The sequence below is a fragment of the Scyliorhinus torazame genome, chromosome 8, assembly GCF_047496885.1.
Source record: "Scyliorhinus torazame isolate Kashiwa2021f chromosome 8, sScyTor2.1, whole genome shotgun sequence".
NCBI lineage: Eukaryota > Metazoa > Chordata > Chondrichthyes > Carcharhiniformes > Scyliorhinidae > Scyliorhinus > Scyliorhinus torazame.
This window is the reverse complement of record NC_092714.1, coordinates 179,978,210-179,996,013: the sequence shown is the minus strand read 5'-3', so window position 1 is coordinate 179,996,013 and position 17,804 is coordinate 179,978,210. Positions and strand designations below refer to the sequence as shown.

Here is a 17,804-nt window from a genome sequence, read left to right as displayed (position 1 = left end):
CTGCCTGCCCTTCACAAAGCCTGTTTGATCTTCTGCAACCACTCCCGGGACACAATCCTCCATGCTCCCTGCCAACAACTTAGCCAATACTTTCACATCCGTGTTCCATAGTGATATGGGTCTATACGACCCACATTCCACCGGATCCTTCCCTTTTTTGAGCATTAGTGTGATTACTGCCTGCTTCATCGTCTCCGGCAACTCCAGTGCTTCATTAAACGCCCCCAACAGATGTGGTGCCAGGTCCGCCGCAAATTCCTTATACAATTCTGCCGGGTACCCATCTGGCCCAGGGGCCTTCCCCGACTTCATACTCCTGATACTATCCAGCACCTCCCTCAGCCCCCGGGCTCCTCCAACGCCTGCCTCTTTGCTTCCTCCACCTGGGGAAATTCCAGCTCGTCCAGAAACCACCCCATGTCCCCCTCCTCTCCTCCTGGGTCTGCCTCATAAAGACCCTAGTAATACTCTCTAAATGCCTCATTTATCTTCCCTGGCTCTGACACCACATCCCCAGCCCCAGTCCGGATCTTCAATATTTCCCTGGATGCAGCCTTCCTCCGCAGCTGGTGCGCCAGCATGCGGCTCGCCTTCTCCCCATACTCGTATTGCACCTCTCTTGCCCTACTCAGTTGCCCTACCGCCCTCCCTGTTGTCAGCCTGTCAAATTGCCCCTGCAACCTTTTCCTCCTCACCAATCCCTCCACGGTGGGCACCCTCGAATATTCCCTGTCCACCTCCACTATCTCGCTCACTCGACGGTCATGTTCTGCCCTCCTTTTCTTATTCGCATGAACCATAAATGAGATAATTTCTCCCCGGACCACTGCCTTCAGTGCTTCCCAAAAAATGCCCGCCGACACCTCCCCATTCTGATTGAACTCCACATAATCCCTAATCGCCAACCGCACCTTATCACAAAAACCTCCATCCGCCAACAACCCAGAGTCAAACCTCCACCCCGGCCTCTGCTCTCATCCTGTACTGAACAGAATATCCAGCCAGTGGGGTGCATGGTCCAAGATAACTATCCCCGCATACTCTGCCCCCTCCACCCCAACCAAAATCTCTCGACTCACTACAAAGTAATCAATCCTCGAATATACCTTATAGACGTGTGAAAAGAAGGAATACTCCCTTCCCCCTGGGTTCTGAAAGCACCATGGATCCACCATACCCATCCTCTCCATAACCCCCCCCCCCCCCCCCCCCCCCCCCCCCCCCCCCCAGCTCCCTCGCCATTTGTACCTTACTCATCGACCTGGAGCTTGATCTATCCACCCTCAGCTCCAGGACACAGTTAAAATCTCCTCCCATGATCAACTGGTACGTGGCCAAATCCAGGATTGCTGCCAGCAACCCCCTCATAAAACCCACATCATCACAATTTGGGGCATACACATTTACCAACACTACCGGTGCCCCTTTCAATACCCCACTCACAATCACATATCTCCCACCTGGATCCCTCACCTCCTTCGCACTCACGAATCCATTATTTTGCTCATTAAAATCGTCACATCTCTCGATTTCAAATCAAACCCTGAGTGCAAAACCTGCCTGACCCACCCCTTCCTTAACCTAACCTGGTCCTTCACACGGAGGTGTGTCTCCTGCAAAAAGACAAACAGATGTTAAACACAAACAGTCCCATAAAACAGGAGGGGGGGGATGGGAACATCGATCCCCACATAAACTTTTCACCCCTACAACTCCTTACAATCTCAACGTTGAACAAAACCCCCCCTTCCCACAAAAAAAGGCGAAAATCCCCCAATCCCTACACCCACTTCAGACATGCTCCCGACCATTACATAGTGCCAGCACCCCGGTTCCCAAGCATTGTCCACTCAGTTCTCCCCCAGTTTATGCTCCTGAATGAAGTATTTGGCCGCTTCTGGGGTCTCAAAATAATACTCCCGGCCTCCGAACGTCACCCATAATTTCACCGGGTAGAGCACCCCAAACCTGATCTGCCACCGGTACAACACGGCCTTGGCCTTGTTGAAACCTGCCCGCCGTTTTGCCAACTTGGCTCCGATGTCCTGATAACTCCGGACGTTATTTCCCTCCCAGTCGCAGCTACACTTCTCCCTGGCCCACCATAGAATTTTCTCTTTCTCCACAAATGTATGGAGTCTCACGATCACCGCCCACGGCGGCTCCCCAGCTCTAAGCTTTTGCCTCAGAGACCTATGCGCTTGGTCCACTTCAGGTGCCTTATCTAGCACCCCTTCTGCCACCAGAATCCTCGAGATGTACCTCGTGGCACTCACACCTTCCACTCCTTCAGGCAGGCCCACTATTCCCAGGTTCTGTCTTCTCGAGGTATTCTCCTGCTCCTCAACCTTTTTCCCACAGCGTTTTACAAAGGTCTCCTAGGAGCCCCACCTCCGCCTCCAGAGACACCACACGATCGCTATGGTCCGAGATCACTCCTTCAATCGTCCGAATCTGTGACCCCTGCACCTCTCCATCCGCTCCAAAGTACTCTTCAGGGGTGCCACAGCTTCTGCAATGGCCTTTGCATGATCCTCATGCATTTCTTTCCTCTGTTTATGGAATTCCTCCTTGATAAAAGTCATCAGTTCCTGTATCTGGGGCCTTACAGCTTGCCCCTCCCCCGCCTGCATGCTGGAAGAGACAGTCTGTGAAGCACAAGACTGTTTCAACTTTCCAGCCAAACCTCTCACTGTTTTCTGCCGGGTCCGGTGATCAGAAGACATACCATTCCAGGGGTAAACTACTCCTCTAACATTCACCTACGCCTTTTCATCAAAATTCCACCCGGATCTGGGTAAAAAGAGCCCTTTTCTGTAACTTTGAACAGGAACAGCCCTTTATGTGACCAAACACTCCGTGGTCACAAGCGGAAGTCCTTGATTTTTTATATTGTGACCATCACAGTTCCAGTCAAGAAAACATTCAAAAATAAACATTCATGATTTTCAAGAACACTCATATTTATTTCAGCCAAAATTTTTGGTTTAACATCAGACAATTCACAGATGACTATAGAGTTGAGCTTTTATCATTAGTGGGTGGACATGTTTGTATGGAGGCTCAATATTTACATACAGCGCAATATCATGCTGATGTCTCCATTCTATTCGGTGCAGACTGGTAACCTCCAGCCGCAATTGTTCCAACGTTTTCGAAGAACAGATGTTCATCTCCCTTTCCCCTGTGTAATCTGGATCCTCTGGATAAAGTTCATCCCCAGGAAACAGAATTGCCAAGCCATCAGAAGCAACTAGACGGATTGGAAACCATCGTTCACAACCTTCCAGTGCACGATCTTGACTGAATTGCTTCAGATCTTGGAGAAGGGGTAATCGGCAGAGCCTGCCCAGCTCATACCACTGTGGGGGAGGGACATAGAATTTCCCTGAATTGTAGCCCTCAATAAAATCAAGGGGAGACATCCAGTTGTGTTGGATGGTTTCACAGTCATCATGCAATGTAAAAGGAATCTCTTGCAAACAACAGATGAAGAACACAGTATCAAACCTCTTTCCCTTCGGGTAAGTGGGGGTTAGCCAATTACTCCACTCCTTCAATGCCCAGATATTTGGTATACAGTCTAGCTCTCTGCACAGTTTCATAAAATTTTCTGCATTTTTCTGTACAGGTAGTCTCCACTTTGCAAGTTCTTTTTTATCATATTGTATGGCCTCTTGGCTTTTCAAACATTTATCAGGGGCATTTGGTTTCACAAGTAGAATCCCTGATTCTTCAAAGGTTTCCCGAATAGCACAAATACGGAAAGCTACCCCTCCAGGAACTTCAGATCCCAACTTTCTCCTGTCCATTGCAAGAATTGGAGGTCTCTTCGCAGATTGCCTGACCGTACCCATTTTAAAGTTGGGTGGCTCACAAAATGGCTGGAATATCTGGATCCACTCATTGGAAAAGTCAGAAGGGTCGACTGTACCACCCGGGAACACCTGAGCGTGAGGCATGAAGCTGCTTTTTGCACTCCTCTGTAACATAAGCACGGTATAATCAAATACAGCCGTCTCCAAACATGATTGAGCATTATTTTTCTCTCCTTTAGGCACCGAATGTGCCTGTGTACTGGTGGCACTTGTATTCACAAAGCAACTTCGGATGCCTGCAGCCAAGATCACAGTTGCAGCTTCCTTCCAAAATCTTAACTCCCTATTCATCTTGCTGCAAGAAATGATAACATAATGTTAGTTGTTGCTGGGGTCCAGCTCATCTGCAACCCTACTACCCTCCTGCTCAATCCAGCAACCTCACTGCCCACCCCACCCTTGGAAACTGCAACCCTGCTGCCCCCTCTGCTGGAATCAGCAACCCTGCTGCCCCCTCTGCTGGAACCAGCAACCCCGCTGCCCCCTCTGCTAGAACCAGCAAACCCCCTGCCCCTCTGCTGGAACCAGCAACCCGCTGCCCCCTCTGCTGGAACCAGCAACCCCCCTGCCCCTCTGCTGGAACCAGCAACCCCGCTGCCCCCTCTGCTGGAACCAGCAACCCCCCTGCCCCTCTGCTGGAACCAGCAACCCCCCTGCCCCTCTGCTGGAACCAGCAACCCCGCTGCCCACTCTGCTGGAACCAGCAACCCCCCCTGCCCCTCTGCTGGAACCAGCAATCCCGCTGCCCCCTCTGCTGAAACCAGCAACCCCGCTGCCCCCTCTGCTGGAACCAGCACCCCTGCTGCCCTCTCTGCTGGAACCAGGACCCCCACTGCCCCCTCTGCTGGAACCAGCAACCCCCTGCTCCTCTGCTGGAACCAGCAACCCCCCTGCCCCTCTGTTGGAACCAGCACCCCCGCTGCTCTCTCTGCTGGAACCAGCAACCCTCTGCTGGAACTAGCAATCCTGCTGCCCCCTCTGCTGGAACCATCAACCCCGCTGCCTCCTCTGCTGGAACCAGCACCCCCGCCTCCTCCTCTGCTGGAACCAGCACCCCCGCTGCCTCCACTGCTGGAACCAGCAACCCGCTGTCCCCTTTGCTGGAACCAGCACCCCGGCTGCCTCCTCTGCTGGAACCAGCAACCTCGCTTCCCCCTCTGCTGCAACCAGCACCCCCGCTCCCTCCTCTGCTGGAACCAGCAACCCTCTTCTGGAACTAGCAATCCTGCTGTCCCATCTGCTGGAACCAGCAACCCGCTGCCCCCTCTGCTGGAACCAGCACCCCCGCTGCTCTCTCTGCTGGAACCAGCAACCTTCTGCTGGAACTAGCAATCCTGCTGTCCCCTCTGCTGGAACCAGCAACCCCCTTGCCCCCTCTGCTGGAACCAGCACCCCCGCTGCATCCTCTGCTGGAACCAGCAACCTCGCTTCCCCCTCTGCTGGAACCAGCAACCCCAGTACTTCCTTAGATGGATCCTCAAAATGTCCCACAGACCTCAAAAGCTTTTGGAAAGTAGCCATGAGTAAGTATATGTGGGCTCCCACCACCCCCTACAGAAGCCAATTATTTCCATTTACTCTGCATAATCCAGTGAGGTCAACTCTGCAATGTTTCCATGAACTCAACCACATCATGGTCCTGTTCCGTGTACATTTAATCAGTGGTTTGGGTTTTAACTCTCCAGGATGATAATTACAAGTAAAATGCCATCAGGAAAGCCATCATTACTTTCCTCCACAGGCCTCCAACTAATATGGCAATCGGGTTACAGTGATTCCAAAAGGGCACCAAGTAAAATGCGGGCAGTAAATTATCCCCTTTAATTCCGTTACCGTTCCACCGTGTCTCGGTCTTCGCCAGCCCTTTTGGTGTCATTGAAACCCTATTGCAATATTAGTTGGAGGCTTGAGGAGGAAAGTAATGATGGCTTTCCTGTTAAGGCAAAGTTACCAGGAACTATGTCATCAGCCAGAAGAGGCCCAGGTAAATACGGTTTTTTAAAACAAATCCTGATACTTTGTGGATCAGGAGGATCAACAGTGCATCTCCAGAGTCTCTTCTACTCGTTTCATTGCAAACATCCTCAGATCCCCCCAACCTCCTTCACCCAATCAACCCACCCCTCCTCTTCCTCACCACTACCTCAATTTCCCCCTCAGCTTTACCACAATTTCCCCTCAACCCATTCCACTCTCGCAACATCCCCCTTCTCAACCCAACCCATTCCTCAATCCCATCACCCCTCAAACCTACAACCCATCTCCCACTTAGCACAGAGGGCTGAACAGCTGGCTTGTAATGCAGAACAATGCCAGCAGTGCGGGTTCAATTCCCGTACCAGCCTCCACGGACAGGTGCTGGAATGTGGTGACTAGGGGCTGTTCACAGTAACTTCATTGAAGCCTATGTGGTGATATGCATCACTGTAAGTACACAAGGGGTTAATGTAAATACACGTAGACTAGATAGACACTAGAGGGAGCACCAGAGACATGACACACACAGTCAACCAAGAGGTCAGTAAGATAGGACACGACCAATGAGCATTCAAGATACACACAGAGGTGACACTACCACAGGAGGGCATTACACCAACCCATATATAAGGACACAGCACACATGCTCAGTCTCTTTCCAGTGGAGACACTCAGTGTGTACATTTGAACATCACACCCACCACGTGGATTGTAGCAGACTGATTCGTCAGTCTGAGTAGCTATAGAATGATTAACAGTAGAGTCGAATCCAAGTAGGAGAATCATTAACAGTTTAATAAACATGTTAAATCTACCTCCAAGTCTGAACCTTCCTTTGTCAGAGTGCACATCAAGGAAGCAGCTTATGCTACATCAAGAGCATATAACAGCCTACTTGTGACACTAAGCGATTATTATTATTACCTCAACCCCTTCAATCCATCCCTCGAATCCGCCTCAGCCCAACACAACCCTCAATCCCGCCACCCCTTAAACCTACAACCACCTTCTCCCACCCCTCAACCCAATCATCCCCTTGAACCCCTCAATCCCCCTCCTTCACCCCTCAAGCACACCCCTACCCGCCCTTCATCTGTTCAACCCCCTTTCTCTGTTGCAATGGTGGAAAATACAGCTGCAGTTATGGGAAGCCCGGGGCTTGACATTAAGTCTAACTCAACCCCACATCTTAAAACAAGATTTGTTGCCGAGCTGTTTTGACCTGTCAATTCTGTTAAATTTACTAAATCGGCACCTCTGTCAAAAAACAGACAACTTCTGTTCTCAAACTTGTCTCGTTCCCGGGCAAAGGTTAAGGAATACTAATCTGAACGAATCAGACGAACAGAGGCAGAGGGAACACAACGGGGTAGCTGAATTCGGCTGATTTGTTTCTTTGCTCAAAGATAACCAGTAAAAAGGATAAGAGCAGCCCATTTCCGAGCGGGCTTACAGCACACTCCCAGACATTACTCCATCTATGGGTGAGGGTGATCGAATATCGAGAGCAAATAATTAACTTGCACCAGAACAGGACCAGAATGATATTTCCTCTAGGTGGTGATGTTTTGGGGAGAAGATGGACTGAGGGAGAGGCAAAGGCAGGCGATGTTACAAACAAAGCCAGAAGTAGATGTCTTCACGCAATGAAAGTATCATATTCAAGTTCGAAACTGGACTCTTAAACTTTTTTTTTAGATATATTTTATTGAAATTTTTCATTCACAATTTTTTCCCCTTACACATCAAACATAAAGAAAGTTTAACAGTACAAGTAACATGATAACTACAATCTAATAAAGAGTAACTAACTAACATGGTAAACTAACCAATTAACATAAAATGAAACTTTCCCCTCCCCCCTCCCTCCCCTCCCCCCTGGGTTGCTGCTGCTGGTCATCTATCGTCCCTCTATCGTTCCGCTAGGTAGTCGAGGAATGGTTGCCACCTTCTGGTGAACCCTTGAGCCGATCCTCTCAGTGCAAACTTAATCTGCTCCAGTTTTATGAACCCCGCCATATCGTTTATCCAGGCCTCCAGTCCGGGGGGTTTCGCTTCCTTCCACATGAGTAGAATCCTACGCCAGGCTACTAGGGACGCAAAGGCCACGACATCGGCCTCTTTCGCCTCCTGCACTCCCGGCTCATCCGCAACTCCAAATATAGCTAACCCCCAGCCTGGTTTGACCCGGACCTTCACAACCTTCAAAATCACTCCCGTCACTCCCCTCCAATACCCCTCCAGTGCCGGGCACAACCAAAACATATGTGTGTGGTTTGCCGGGCTTCCGCCGCACCTCCCACACTTGTCCTCCACTCCGAAGAACCTGCTCAACCTTGCTCCCGTTATGTGTGCTCTATGTAGCACCTTAAATTGAATCAGGCTAAGCTTGGCACACGAGGAAGAGGAATTTACCCTGCTTAGGGCATCAGCCCACAGACCCTCCTCTATCTCCTCCCCGAGCTCTTCTTCCCACTTTCCTTTTAGTTCGCCCACCAGCTCCTCCCCCTCTTCTCTCATAGAACATAGAACATAGAACAATACAGCGCAGTACAGGCCCTTCGGCCCACGATGTTGCACCGAAACAAAAGCCATCTAACCTACACTATACCATTATCATCCATATGTTTATCCAATAAACTTTTAAATGCCCTCAATGTTGGCGAGTTCACTACTGTAGCAGGTAGGGCATTCCACGGCCTCACTACTCTTTGCGTAAAGAACCTACCTCTGACCTCTGTCCTATATCTATTACCCCTCAGTTTAAAGCTATGTCCCCTCGTGCCAGCCATTTCCATCCGCGGGAGAAGGCTCTCACTGTCCACCCTATCCAACCCCCTGATCATTTTGTATGCCTCTATTAAGTCTCCTCTTAACCTTCTTCTCTCCAACGAAAACAACCTCAAGTCCATCAGCCTTTCCTCATAAGATTTTCCCTCCATTCCAGGCAACATCCTGGTAAATCTCCTCTGCACCCGCTCCAAAGCCTCCACGTCCTTCCTATAATGCGGTGACCAGAACTGTACGCAATACTCCAAATGCGGACGTACCAGAGTTCTGTACAGCTGCAACATGACCTCCCGACTCCGGAACTCAATCCCTCTACCAATAAAGGCCAACACTCCATAGGCCTTCTTCACAACCCTATCAACCTGGGTGGCAACTTTCAGGGATCTATGTACATGGACACCTAGATCCCTCTGCTCATCCACACTTTCAAGAACTTTACCATTAGCCAAATATTCCACATTCCTGTTATTCCTTCCAAAGTGAATCACCTCACACTTCTCTACATTAAACTCCATTTGCCACCTCTCAGCCCAGCTCTGCAGCTTATCTATATCCCTCTGTAACCTGCTACATCCTTCCACACTATCGACAACACCACCGACTTTAGTATCGTCTGCAAATTTACTCACCCACCCTTCTGCGCCTTCCTCTAGGTCATTGATAAAAATGACAAACAGCAACGGCCCCAGAACAGATCCTTGTGGTACTCCACTTGTGACTGAACTCCATTCTGAACATTTCCCATCAACCACCACCCTCTGTCTTCTTTCAGCTAGCCAATTTCTGATCCACATCTCTAAATCACCCTCAATCTCCAGCCTCCGTATTTTCTGCAATAGCCTACCGTGGGGAACCTTATCAAACGCTTTGCTGAAATCCATATACACCACATCAACTACTCTATCCTCGTCTACCTGTTCAGTCACCTTCTCAAAGAACTCGATAAGGTTTGTGAGGCATGATCTACCCTTCACAAAGCCATGCTGACTATCCCTGATCATATTATTCCTATCTAGATGATTATAAATCTTGTCTCTTATAATCCCCTCCAAGACTTTACCCACTACAGACGTGAGGCTCACCGGTCTATAGTTGCCGGGGTTGTCTCTACTCCCCTTTTTGAACAAAGGGACCACATTTGCTATCCTCCAGTCCTCTGGCACTATTCCTGTAGCCAATGATGACATAAAAATCAAAGCCAATGGTCCAGCAATCTCTTCCCTGGCCTCCCAGAGACTCCTAGGATAAATCCCATCAGGTCCCGGGGACTTATCTATTTTCAGCCTGTCCAGAATTGCCAACACCTCTTCCCTACGTACCTCAATGCCATCTAATCTATTTACCTGGAGCTCAGCATTCTCCTCCACAACATTGTCTTTTTCCTGAGTGAATACTGACAAAAAATATTCATTTAGTATCTTGCCTATCTCTTCAGACTCTACACACAACTTCCCATCCCTGTCCTTGACTGGTCCTACTCTTTCCCTAGTCATTCGCTTATTCCTGACATACCTATAGAAAGCTTTTGGGTTTTCCTTGATCCTTCCTGCCAAATACTTCTCATGTCCCCTCCTTGCTCGTCTTAGCTCTCTCTTTAGATCCTTCCTCGCTACCTTGTAACTATCCATCGCCCCAACTGAAACTTCATGCCTCATCTTCACATAGGCCTCCTTCTTCCTCTTAACAAGAGATTCCACTTCTTTGGTAAACCACGGTTCCCTCGCTCGGCACCTTCCTCCCTGCCTGACCGGTACATACTTATCAAGAACACGCAGTAGCTGATCCTTGAACAAGCTCCACTTATCCAGTGTGTCCAACACTTGCAGCCTACCTCTCCACCTTATCCCCCCCAAGTCACGTCTAATGGCATCATAATTTCCCTTCCCCCAGCTATAACTCTTGCCCTGCGGTGTATACTTATCCCTTTCCATCCTTAACGTAAACGTCACCGAATTGTGGTCACTGTCCCCAAAGTGCTCACCTACCTCCAAATCCAACACCTGGCCTGGTTCATTACCCAAAACCAAATCCAATGTGTCCTCGCCTCTTGTTGGCCTGTCAACAAACTGTGTCAGGAAACCCTCCTGCACACACTGTACAAAAAACGACCCATCTAATGTACTCGAACTATATCTTTTCCAGTCAATATTTGGAAAGTTAAAGTCTCCCATAATAACTACCCTGTTACTTTCGCTCTTATCCAGGATCATCCTCGCCATCCTTTCCTCTACATCCCTAGAACTATTTGGAGGCCTATAGAAGACTCCCAACAGTGTGACCTCTCCTTTCATGTTTCTAACCTCAGCCCATACTACCTCGGAAGATGAGTCCCCATCGAGCATCCTCTCCGCCACCGTAATACTGCTCTTGACTAGCAGCGCCACACCTCCCCCTCTTTTGCCTCCTTCTCTGAGCTTACTAAAACACCTAAACCCCATCTCATCTCTCGGTATATCTCTGACACTGCCCTCCCCGACCCACACCCCCGAGAGCATTCTATCCTGGATCCCCTGTGTCGGGAGCAATGGAAATTCCCTCACTTGTTGTCTTGTGAACGCCCTCACCTGCATATACCTAAAGAAATTTCCCCGGGGCAGCTTATACTTTTCCTCCAACGCTCCCAAGCTCGCAAACGTCCCGTCTATAAATAAATCTCCCACCCTCCTAATTCCCAACTGGTGCCAGCTCTGGAATCCTCCATCCATCCTCCCTGGGGCAAACCTATGGTTGTTCCTAATTGGGGACCCCACCAGGGCTCCCAGCACACCTCTCTGTCGCCTCCATTGCCCCCAGATATTTAATGTTGCCGCCACCACTGGGTTCATGGTAAATGTTTTTGGTGAGAACGGTAGTGGTGCCGTCACCAGTGCCTCTAGACTCGTCCCTTTACAGGACTTTCTCTCTAGTCTTTTCCATGCCGCTCCCTCTCCCTCTATCATCCATTTACGGATCATCGCCACATTGGCGGCCCAGTAGTAGTCGCCCAAATTCGTCAGCGCCAGTCCCCCTCTGTCTCTGCTACGTTGTAAGAACCCCCTCCTTACCCTCGGAACTTTCCCTGCCCACACGAAGCTCGTGATGCTCCTGTCTATTTTTTTAAAGAAGGCCTTAGTGATCAGTATAGGGAGACATTGGAATACAAATAGGAACCTCGGGAGGACCATCATCTTAATTGCCTGCACTCTGCCCGCCAGTGACAGCGGCTGCATGTCCCACCTCTTGAAGTCCTCTTCCATTTGTTCCACCAGTCGTGTCAGATTCAGTCTGTGCAAGGTTCCCTAGCTCCTGGCTATCTGAATCCCCAGGTATCAAAAGTTTCTTTCCACTTTCCTTAAAGGCAGGCCCTCTATCCCTCTACTCTGGTCCCCAGGGTGTATCATGAAAAGTTCACTCTTCCCCATTTTAAGCCTATATCCCGAGAAATCTCCGAACTCCCTCAATATCTGCATGACCTCTGTCATCCCCCCCACTGGGTCCGTCACATACAACAGTAGGTCATCCGCATAGAGTGACACTCTGTGTTCTTCTCCCCCTCTAATCACCCCTCTCCATTTTCTGGAGTCTCTCAGCGCCATGGCCAGTGGTTCAATTGCCAACGCGAACAGTAATGGAGAGAGCGGGCATCCCTGTCTTGTTCCCCTGTATAGTCGGAAATACTCCGATCTTTGCCGACCCGTGACCACACTTGCCGTTGGGGCCCCATAGAGGAGTTTGACCCAGCTAACAAACCCGTCCCCGAACCCGAACCTCCTCAGCACCTCCCATAGATACTCCCACTCCACCCTGTCAAATGCCTTCTCTGCATCCATTGCCGCCACTATCTCTGCCTCCCCCTCTACTGGGGGCATCATTATCACCCCTAATAGCCGTCGCACGTTGACATTTATTTGTCTCCCCTTTACGAATCCTGTCTGGTCTTCGTGCACCACTCCCGGGACACAGTCCTCTATCCTCGATGCCAGCACCTTTGCTAGCAATTTGGCGTCCACATTAAGTAGTGAAATAGGCCTATAGGAGCGGATCTTTATCCCGCTTCAAAATTAGCGATATCGTCGCCTCCGACATTGTCGGGGGTAGAGTCCCCCCTTCCCTGGCCTCGTTAAAAGTCCTCACCAACAGCGGGGCCAGCAAATCCACATATTTTCTGTAAAATTCCACCGGGAACCCATCTGGTCCCAGGGCCTTCCCTGCCTGCATGTTCCCCAGCCCCTTGGTAACCTCGTCCACCCCAATTGGTGCCCCCAGGCCTTCCACCTCCTGCTCCTCCACCCTCGACAACCTTAATTGGTCCAAAAACTGCCGCATCTCCTCTTTTCCCTCCGGGGGTTGGGACCTATAAAGTCTTTCGTAAAAGGTCTTAAACACCTCGTTTATCTTCCCTGCTTTCCGCACCGTAGCTCCCTTTTCGTCTCTAATTCCCCCTATCTCCCTTGCCGCTGTCCTCTTTCGCAGCTGATGGGCCAACAGGCGACTAGCCTTTTCCCCATATTCATATCTCATCCCCTGTGCCTTCCTCCACAGCACCTCCGCCCTCCTGGTGGTCAGAAGGTCGAACTCCGTCTGGAGTCGTCGTCTCTCCCTGTACAGTCCCTCCTCCGGGGTCTCCGCATATTCTTTGTCCACCCTTAAGCTCTCCCCCAGTAATCTTTCCCTTTCCTTGGCCTCTGTTCTCCCTTTGTGGGCCCTGATGGAGATCAGCTCTCCTCTGACCACCGCCTTTAGTGCTTCCCATACCACTCCCACTCGGACCTCCCCGTCGTCATTGGCCTCCAGGTATCTCTCGATACATCCCCGCACCCTTCCACAGACTCCCTCATCCGCCAACAATCCCACATCTAATCGCCAGAGTGCACGCTGCTCCCTCTCCTCTCCTAGTTCCAAGTCCACCCAATGTGGGGCATGATCCGAGATAGCTATGGCTGAATACTCAGTTTCTTCCACCCTCGAGATCAACGACCTTCCCAAAACAAAAAATCTATGCGGGAGTACACCTTATGAACATGGGAGAAGAAGGAGAACTCCTTGGCCTTCGGTCTAACAAATCGCCATGGATCCACTCCCCCCATTTGGTCCATAAACCCCTTAAGCACCTTGGCCGCTGCTAGCCTTCTTCCGGTCCTAGATCTAGATCTATCTAACCCTGAGTCCAGCACGGTGTTGAAGTCTCCCCCCATTATCAAGTTTCCTACCTCCAGGTCCAGGATACGTCCCAGCATCCGCTTCATGAATCCCGCATCATCCCAATTCGGGGCATATACGTTAACCAACACGACCTCCATTCCCTCCAGCCTGCCACTCACCATCACATATCTGCCTCCACTATCTGCTACAATGCTCCTTGCTTCGAATGATACCCGTTTCCCCACCAGTATGGCCACCCCTCTATTCTTTGCATCCAGCCCTGAATGGAACACCTGTCCCACCCATCCTTTCCTTAGCCTAACTTGGTCCGCCACCTTCAGGTGCGTCTCCTGGAGCATAGCCACGTCTGCCCTTAGTGCTTTCAAGTGCGCGAACACTCGGGCCCTTTTAATCGGCCCATTTAGGCCTCTCACGTTCCACGTGATCAGCCGCACTGGGGGGGCTACCTGCCCCCTTCCCGTGTCGACTAGCCATCACCCTCTTTAGGCCAGTCCCACGTCCCGATTCCGCGCTCCCACTCGTTCCCCAGGTGGCGCATTCCAGCCCCGACCACCCTTTCTTTCGCCAGTTCCTCTTTGATTTCTGCAGCAGCAACCCAGTTATCCTCCCCCCCCCCCCCCCCCCCCGCCGCTAGATCCCCATCTAGCGAGATTGCTCCCCCCATATTACTTCCGCAAGTCAGCTGACTTCAACTGACCCCGGCTTCTCCCGCTCACTCCTTAACCCCCCCCGTGTGGGGAACTCCCATCTACCTTGCGCCTATCTTCCCGCCATCACCTTTCTGGCGCGGGAACAAGGACAGTAGGCTCCATATTCTCTGTAGCTGTCCCGCCCCTTGTGGCGCAGCTCCCTCTCCCGCCCCACTCCCATTCCTCGTCCTCCGCCTATGTCTCTTCTTTCCCCCCACCAGCGCCCACATTTCTTAGTGTCCCCCCCCTTCCCAATTTACATCTCTATATACATCGACAGTGACATTTCCCTCTAATATCAGTCCCTCAGTTCCGATCCAATTTCTCGGCTTTAATAAAGGTCCATGCTTCTTCCGCCGTTTCGAAGTAGTGATGTCTCTCCTGGTACGTGACCCATAGTCGCGCCGGCTGCAGCATCCCGAACTTCACCTTCTTTTTGTGTAACACCTCCTTGGCTCGATTAAAACTCGCCCTCCTTCTCGCCACCTCCGCACTCCAATCCTGGTACACCCGTACCACCGCATTCTCCCATCTACTACTCCGTACCTTTTTGGCCCATGTCAGAACCACTTCTCTATCATTAAAGCGGTGAAATCGCACGATTGTCGCCCTAGGTGGTTCTCCCGCCTTTGGTCTCCTCGCAGGGACCCGATGAGCCCCCTCCACTTCTAAGGGGCCCAAAGGGGCCTCAGCTCCCATCAGCGAGCTTAGCATCGTGCTCACGTTAGCCCCGCAGTCCGCTCCTTCCACTCCCTCAGGGAGACCCAGGATCCGTAGGTTCTTCCTTCGTGCTCTGTTTTCTAGGGCCACAATCCTTTCAATGCACTTTTTGTGGAGCGCCTCGTGCGTCTGTGTTTTGAACGCCAGGCCCAGGATCTCGTCTTCATTATCCGTCACCTTCTGCTCCACCACGCGGAGCTCTGTCTCCTGGGTCCTTTGTGCCTCCTTTAGCCCCTCAATTGCCTGTAGCATCGGGGTCAGCACCTCCTTCTTAAGTAGCTCCACACACCGTCTTAAGAATTCGTCTTGATCGGGCCCCCATGTCGCCTGGGCTTTCTCCGCCGCCATCTTGCTTCTTTTTTCCTCCTGTCCCTATCGTCAAGGATTCTTCGCGATGTAGCCGCCGCCGCCGATATTTTTCTCTTTCGTTGGGGGGGACTCCCTATTAACTCACCCCAGCCGGGTTTCGTCCTGAAAAAATTCTCCGTTGGGGCTCTTAAAAGAGCCCGAAGATCCGTTTGAGCTGGAGCCGCCGAAACGTGCGGCTTAGCTGGGCATCGCTGCAACCAGAAGTCTGGACTCTTAAACTTAAAACTAATTACATAGGTATGAGGAACAATTAGACTAGATTTGAAAGAAAATTAGACGAAGATGTATGCTGCTAGCAACGGCAAACATTTAAAGAATCATTTCATAGTTCTCGGCAATTTTATATTCCATTAGGAAATAAAATCTCCATGGGAAAAATGATCCAACCGTGGTATTAGATTAAAATGGGCGTACAATGTCGCCAAGCAGAGTGATCAACTGGAGAATTGGGAGAATCTGGAAACTGGCAATGCAAGGCTAAAACTTGCTCCAGAGATACAATAGAATACGATAACAAATTAGCAAGAAATTATTTCTACAATTTTCCACTCCTAGATGCTCTTACAAACTATTATTTATTTAAAATGTTGGTGTACCCTGTGTGAATCCATTAGAAACTTTGTGGGGGGCGATTCTCTGATCCGCGGATTAAGTGCCCGCGCTGTCGTGAACGCCGTTGCGCAGGAACAGCGGTGTCATCGCGCGGCGCCACGATCACGCCGCAATACCTCGCAAGGGTAAGTACCCTGACACTCCCCCCGGGCAACGTCCCCCCTGCCCACGCGGGGGGGGGGCGAGGTGGGCTGGGGCCCAACGTTGCTCCCGGGACACATGTGGAACCCCCCCACCCCACCCCACCCAGTGGGGAGGTGCCATGGCGTGGGTCGTAGTGTCCCCACCTTGTGATAATGTTGCATTCATGTGTGTGTCCTGCCGGTGCCTGCCTAACCCTGAGGTTCTTCTACTGCCCCCCCCCGGCAAGGGCAAGACAGCTCACAATTACAGGGAGCGTGCAAGAACCGGAGGGAGATCACCTGAGCTGCACCCCCTGACCGTCTATGAGCAAAGGGCACTGGACCTTGCTGGGGGAGCCGCCAGCCGGGAGGTAGTGCCGTGCAAGGTCGGAGGCGAAGCTCCAAGTGAGAATCCACTGTATGCATGCAGTCCTTCATCCCATCAGTACCCCCAACCCCCTCACCCCACCGCCTGACTCTGCACCAGCCCCACAGTCCACACCCTCACACCCCACCGCCTGACTCTGCACCAGCCCCACAGTCCACACCCTCACACCCCACCGCTTGACACTGCACCAGCCTCACAGTCCACACCCCACCGCCTGACTGTGTACCAGCCCCACAGTCCACACCCTCACACCGCACCGCCTGACACTGCACCAGCCCCACAGTCCACACCCTCACACCCCACCGCCTGACTCTGCACCAGCCCCACAATCCACACCCTCACACCGCACCGCCTGACACTGCACCAGCCCCACAGTCCACACCCTCACACCGCACCGCCTGACACTGCACCAGCTCCACATTCCACACCCTCACACCCCACCGCTTGACACTGCACCAGCCCCACAGTCCACACCCTCACACCGCACCGCCTGACTCTGTACCAGCCCCACAGTCCACACCCTCACACCTCACCGCCTGACTCTGCACCAGCCCCACAATCCACACCCTCACACCCCACCGCCTGACACTGCACCAGCCCCACAGTCCACACCCTCACACCCCACCGCCTGACACTGCACCAGCCCCACAGTCTACACCCTCACATTGCACCGCCTGACACTGCACCAGCCCCACAGTCCACACCCTCACACCCCACCGCTTGACACTGCACCAACCCCACAGTCCACACCCCACCGCCTGACTGTGTACCAGCCCCACAGTCCACACCCTCACACCCCACCGCCTGACACTGCACCAGCCCCACAATCCACACCCTCACACCCCACCGCCTGACACTGCACCAGCCCCACAGTCCACACCCTCACACCCCACCGCCTGACACTGCACCAGCCCCACAGTCTACACCCTCACATTGCACCGCCTGACACTGCACCAGCCCCACAGTCCACACCCTCACACCCCACCGCTTGACACTGCACCAACCCCACAGTCCACACCCCACCGCCTGACTGTGTACCAGCCCCACAGTCCACACCCTCACACCCCACCGCCTGACACTGCACCAGCCCCACAGTCCACACCCTCACACCGCACCG

The 17,804-nt window shown here is 51.8% G+C and overlaps 1 protein-coding gene across 5 annotated transcripts; it reads right to left on the bottom strand.

Annotated features, from left to right (window-relative positions):
* Positions 1–2,942: 2,942 nt before the first annotated feature.
* Positions 2,943–7,256, bottom strand: LOC140428286 (acyl-coenzyme A diphosphatase NUDT19-like). 5 transcript variants are annotated; one of them, XM_072514589.1, is made up of 2 exons: positions 7,078–7,256; positions 2,943–4,173 (listed from the first exon to the last, which is right to left on the bottom strand). In XM_072514589.1, exon 2 carries the CDS (start codon positions 4,167–4,169, stop codon positions 3,003–3,005), a length of 1,167 nt encoding a protein of 388 aa, XP_072370690.1. In that variant the 5' UTR covers positions 4,170–4,173; positions 7,078–7,256; the 3' UTR covers positions 2,943–3,002. The 5 variants fall into 5 exon arrangements, with proteins under 5 accessions (XP_072370690.1, XP_072370689.1, XP_072370691.1 ...); XM_072514588.1 differs by having other exon boundaries at positions 7,111–7,256; XM_072514590.1 differs by having other exon boundaries at positions 7,202–7,242.
* Positions 7,257–17,804: the final 10,548 nt, after the last annotated feature.

Excerpts from the sequence above, each read along its gene's own strand:
- LOC140428286 (XM_072514589.1), bottom strand. The coding sequence starts at position 4,169 with ATGAATAGGGAGTTAAGATTTTGGAAGGAAGCTGCAACTGTGATCTTG.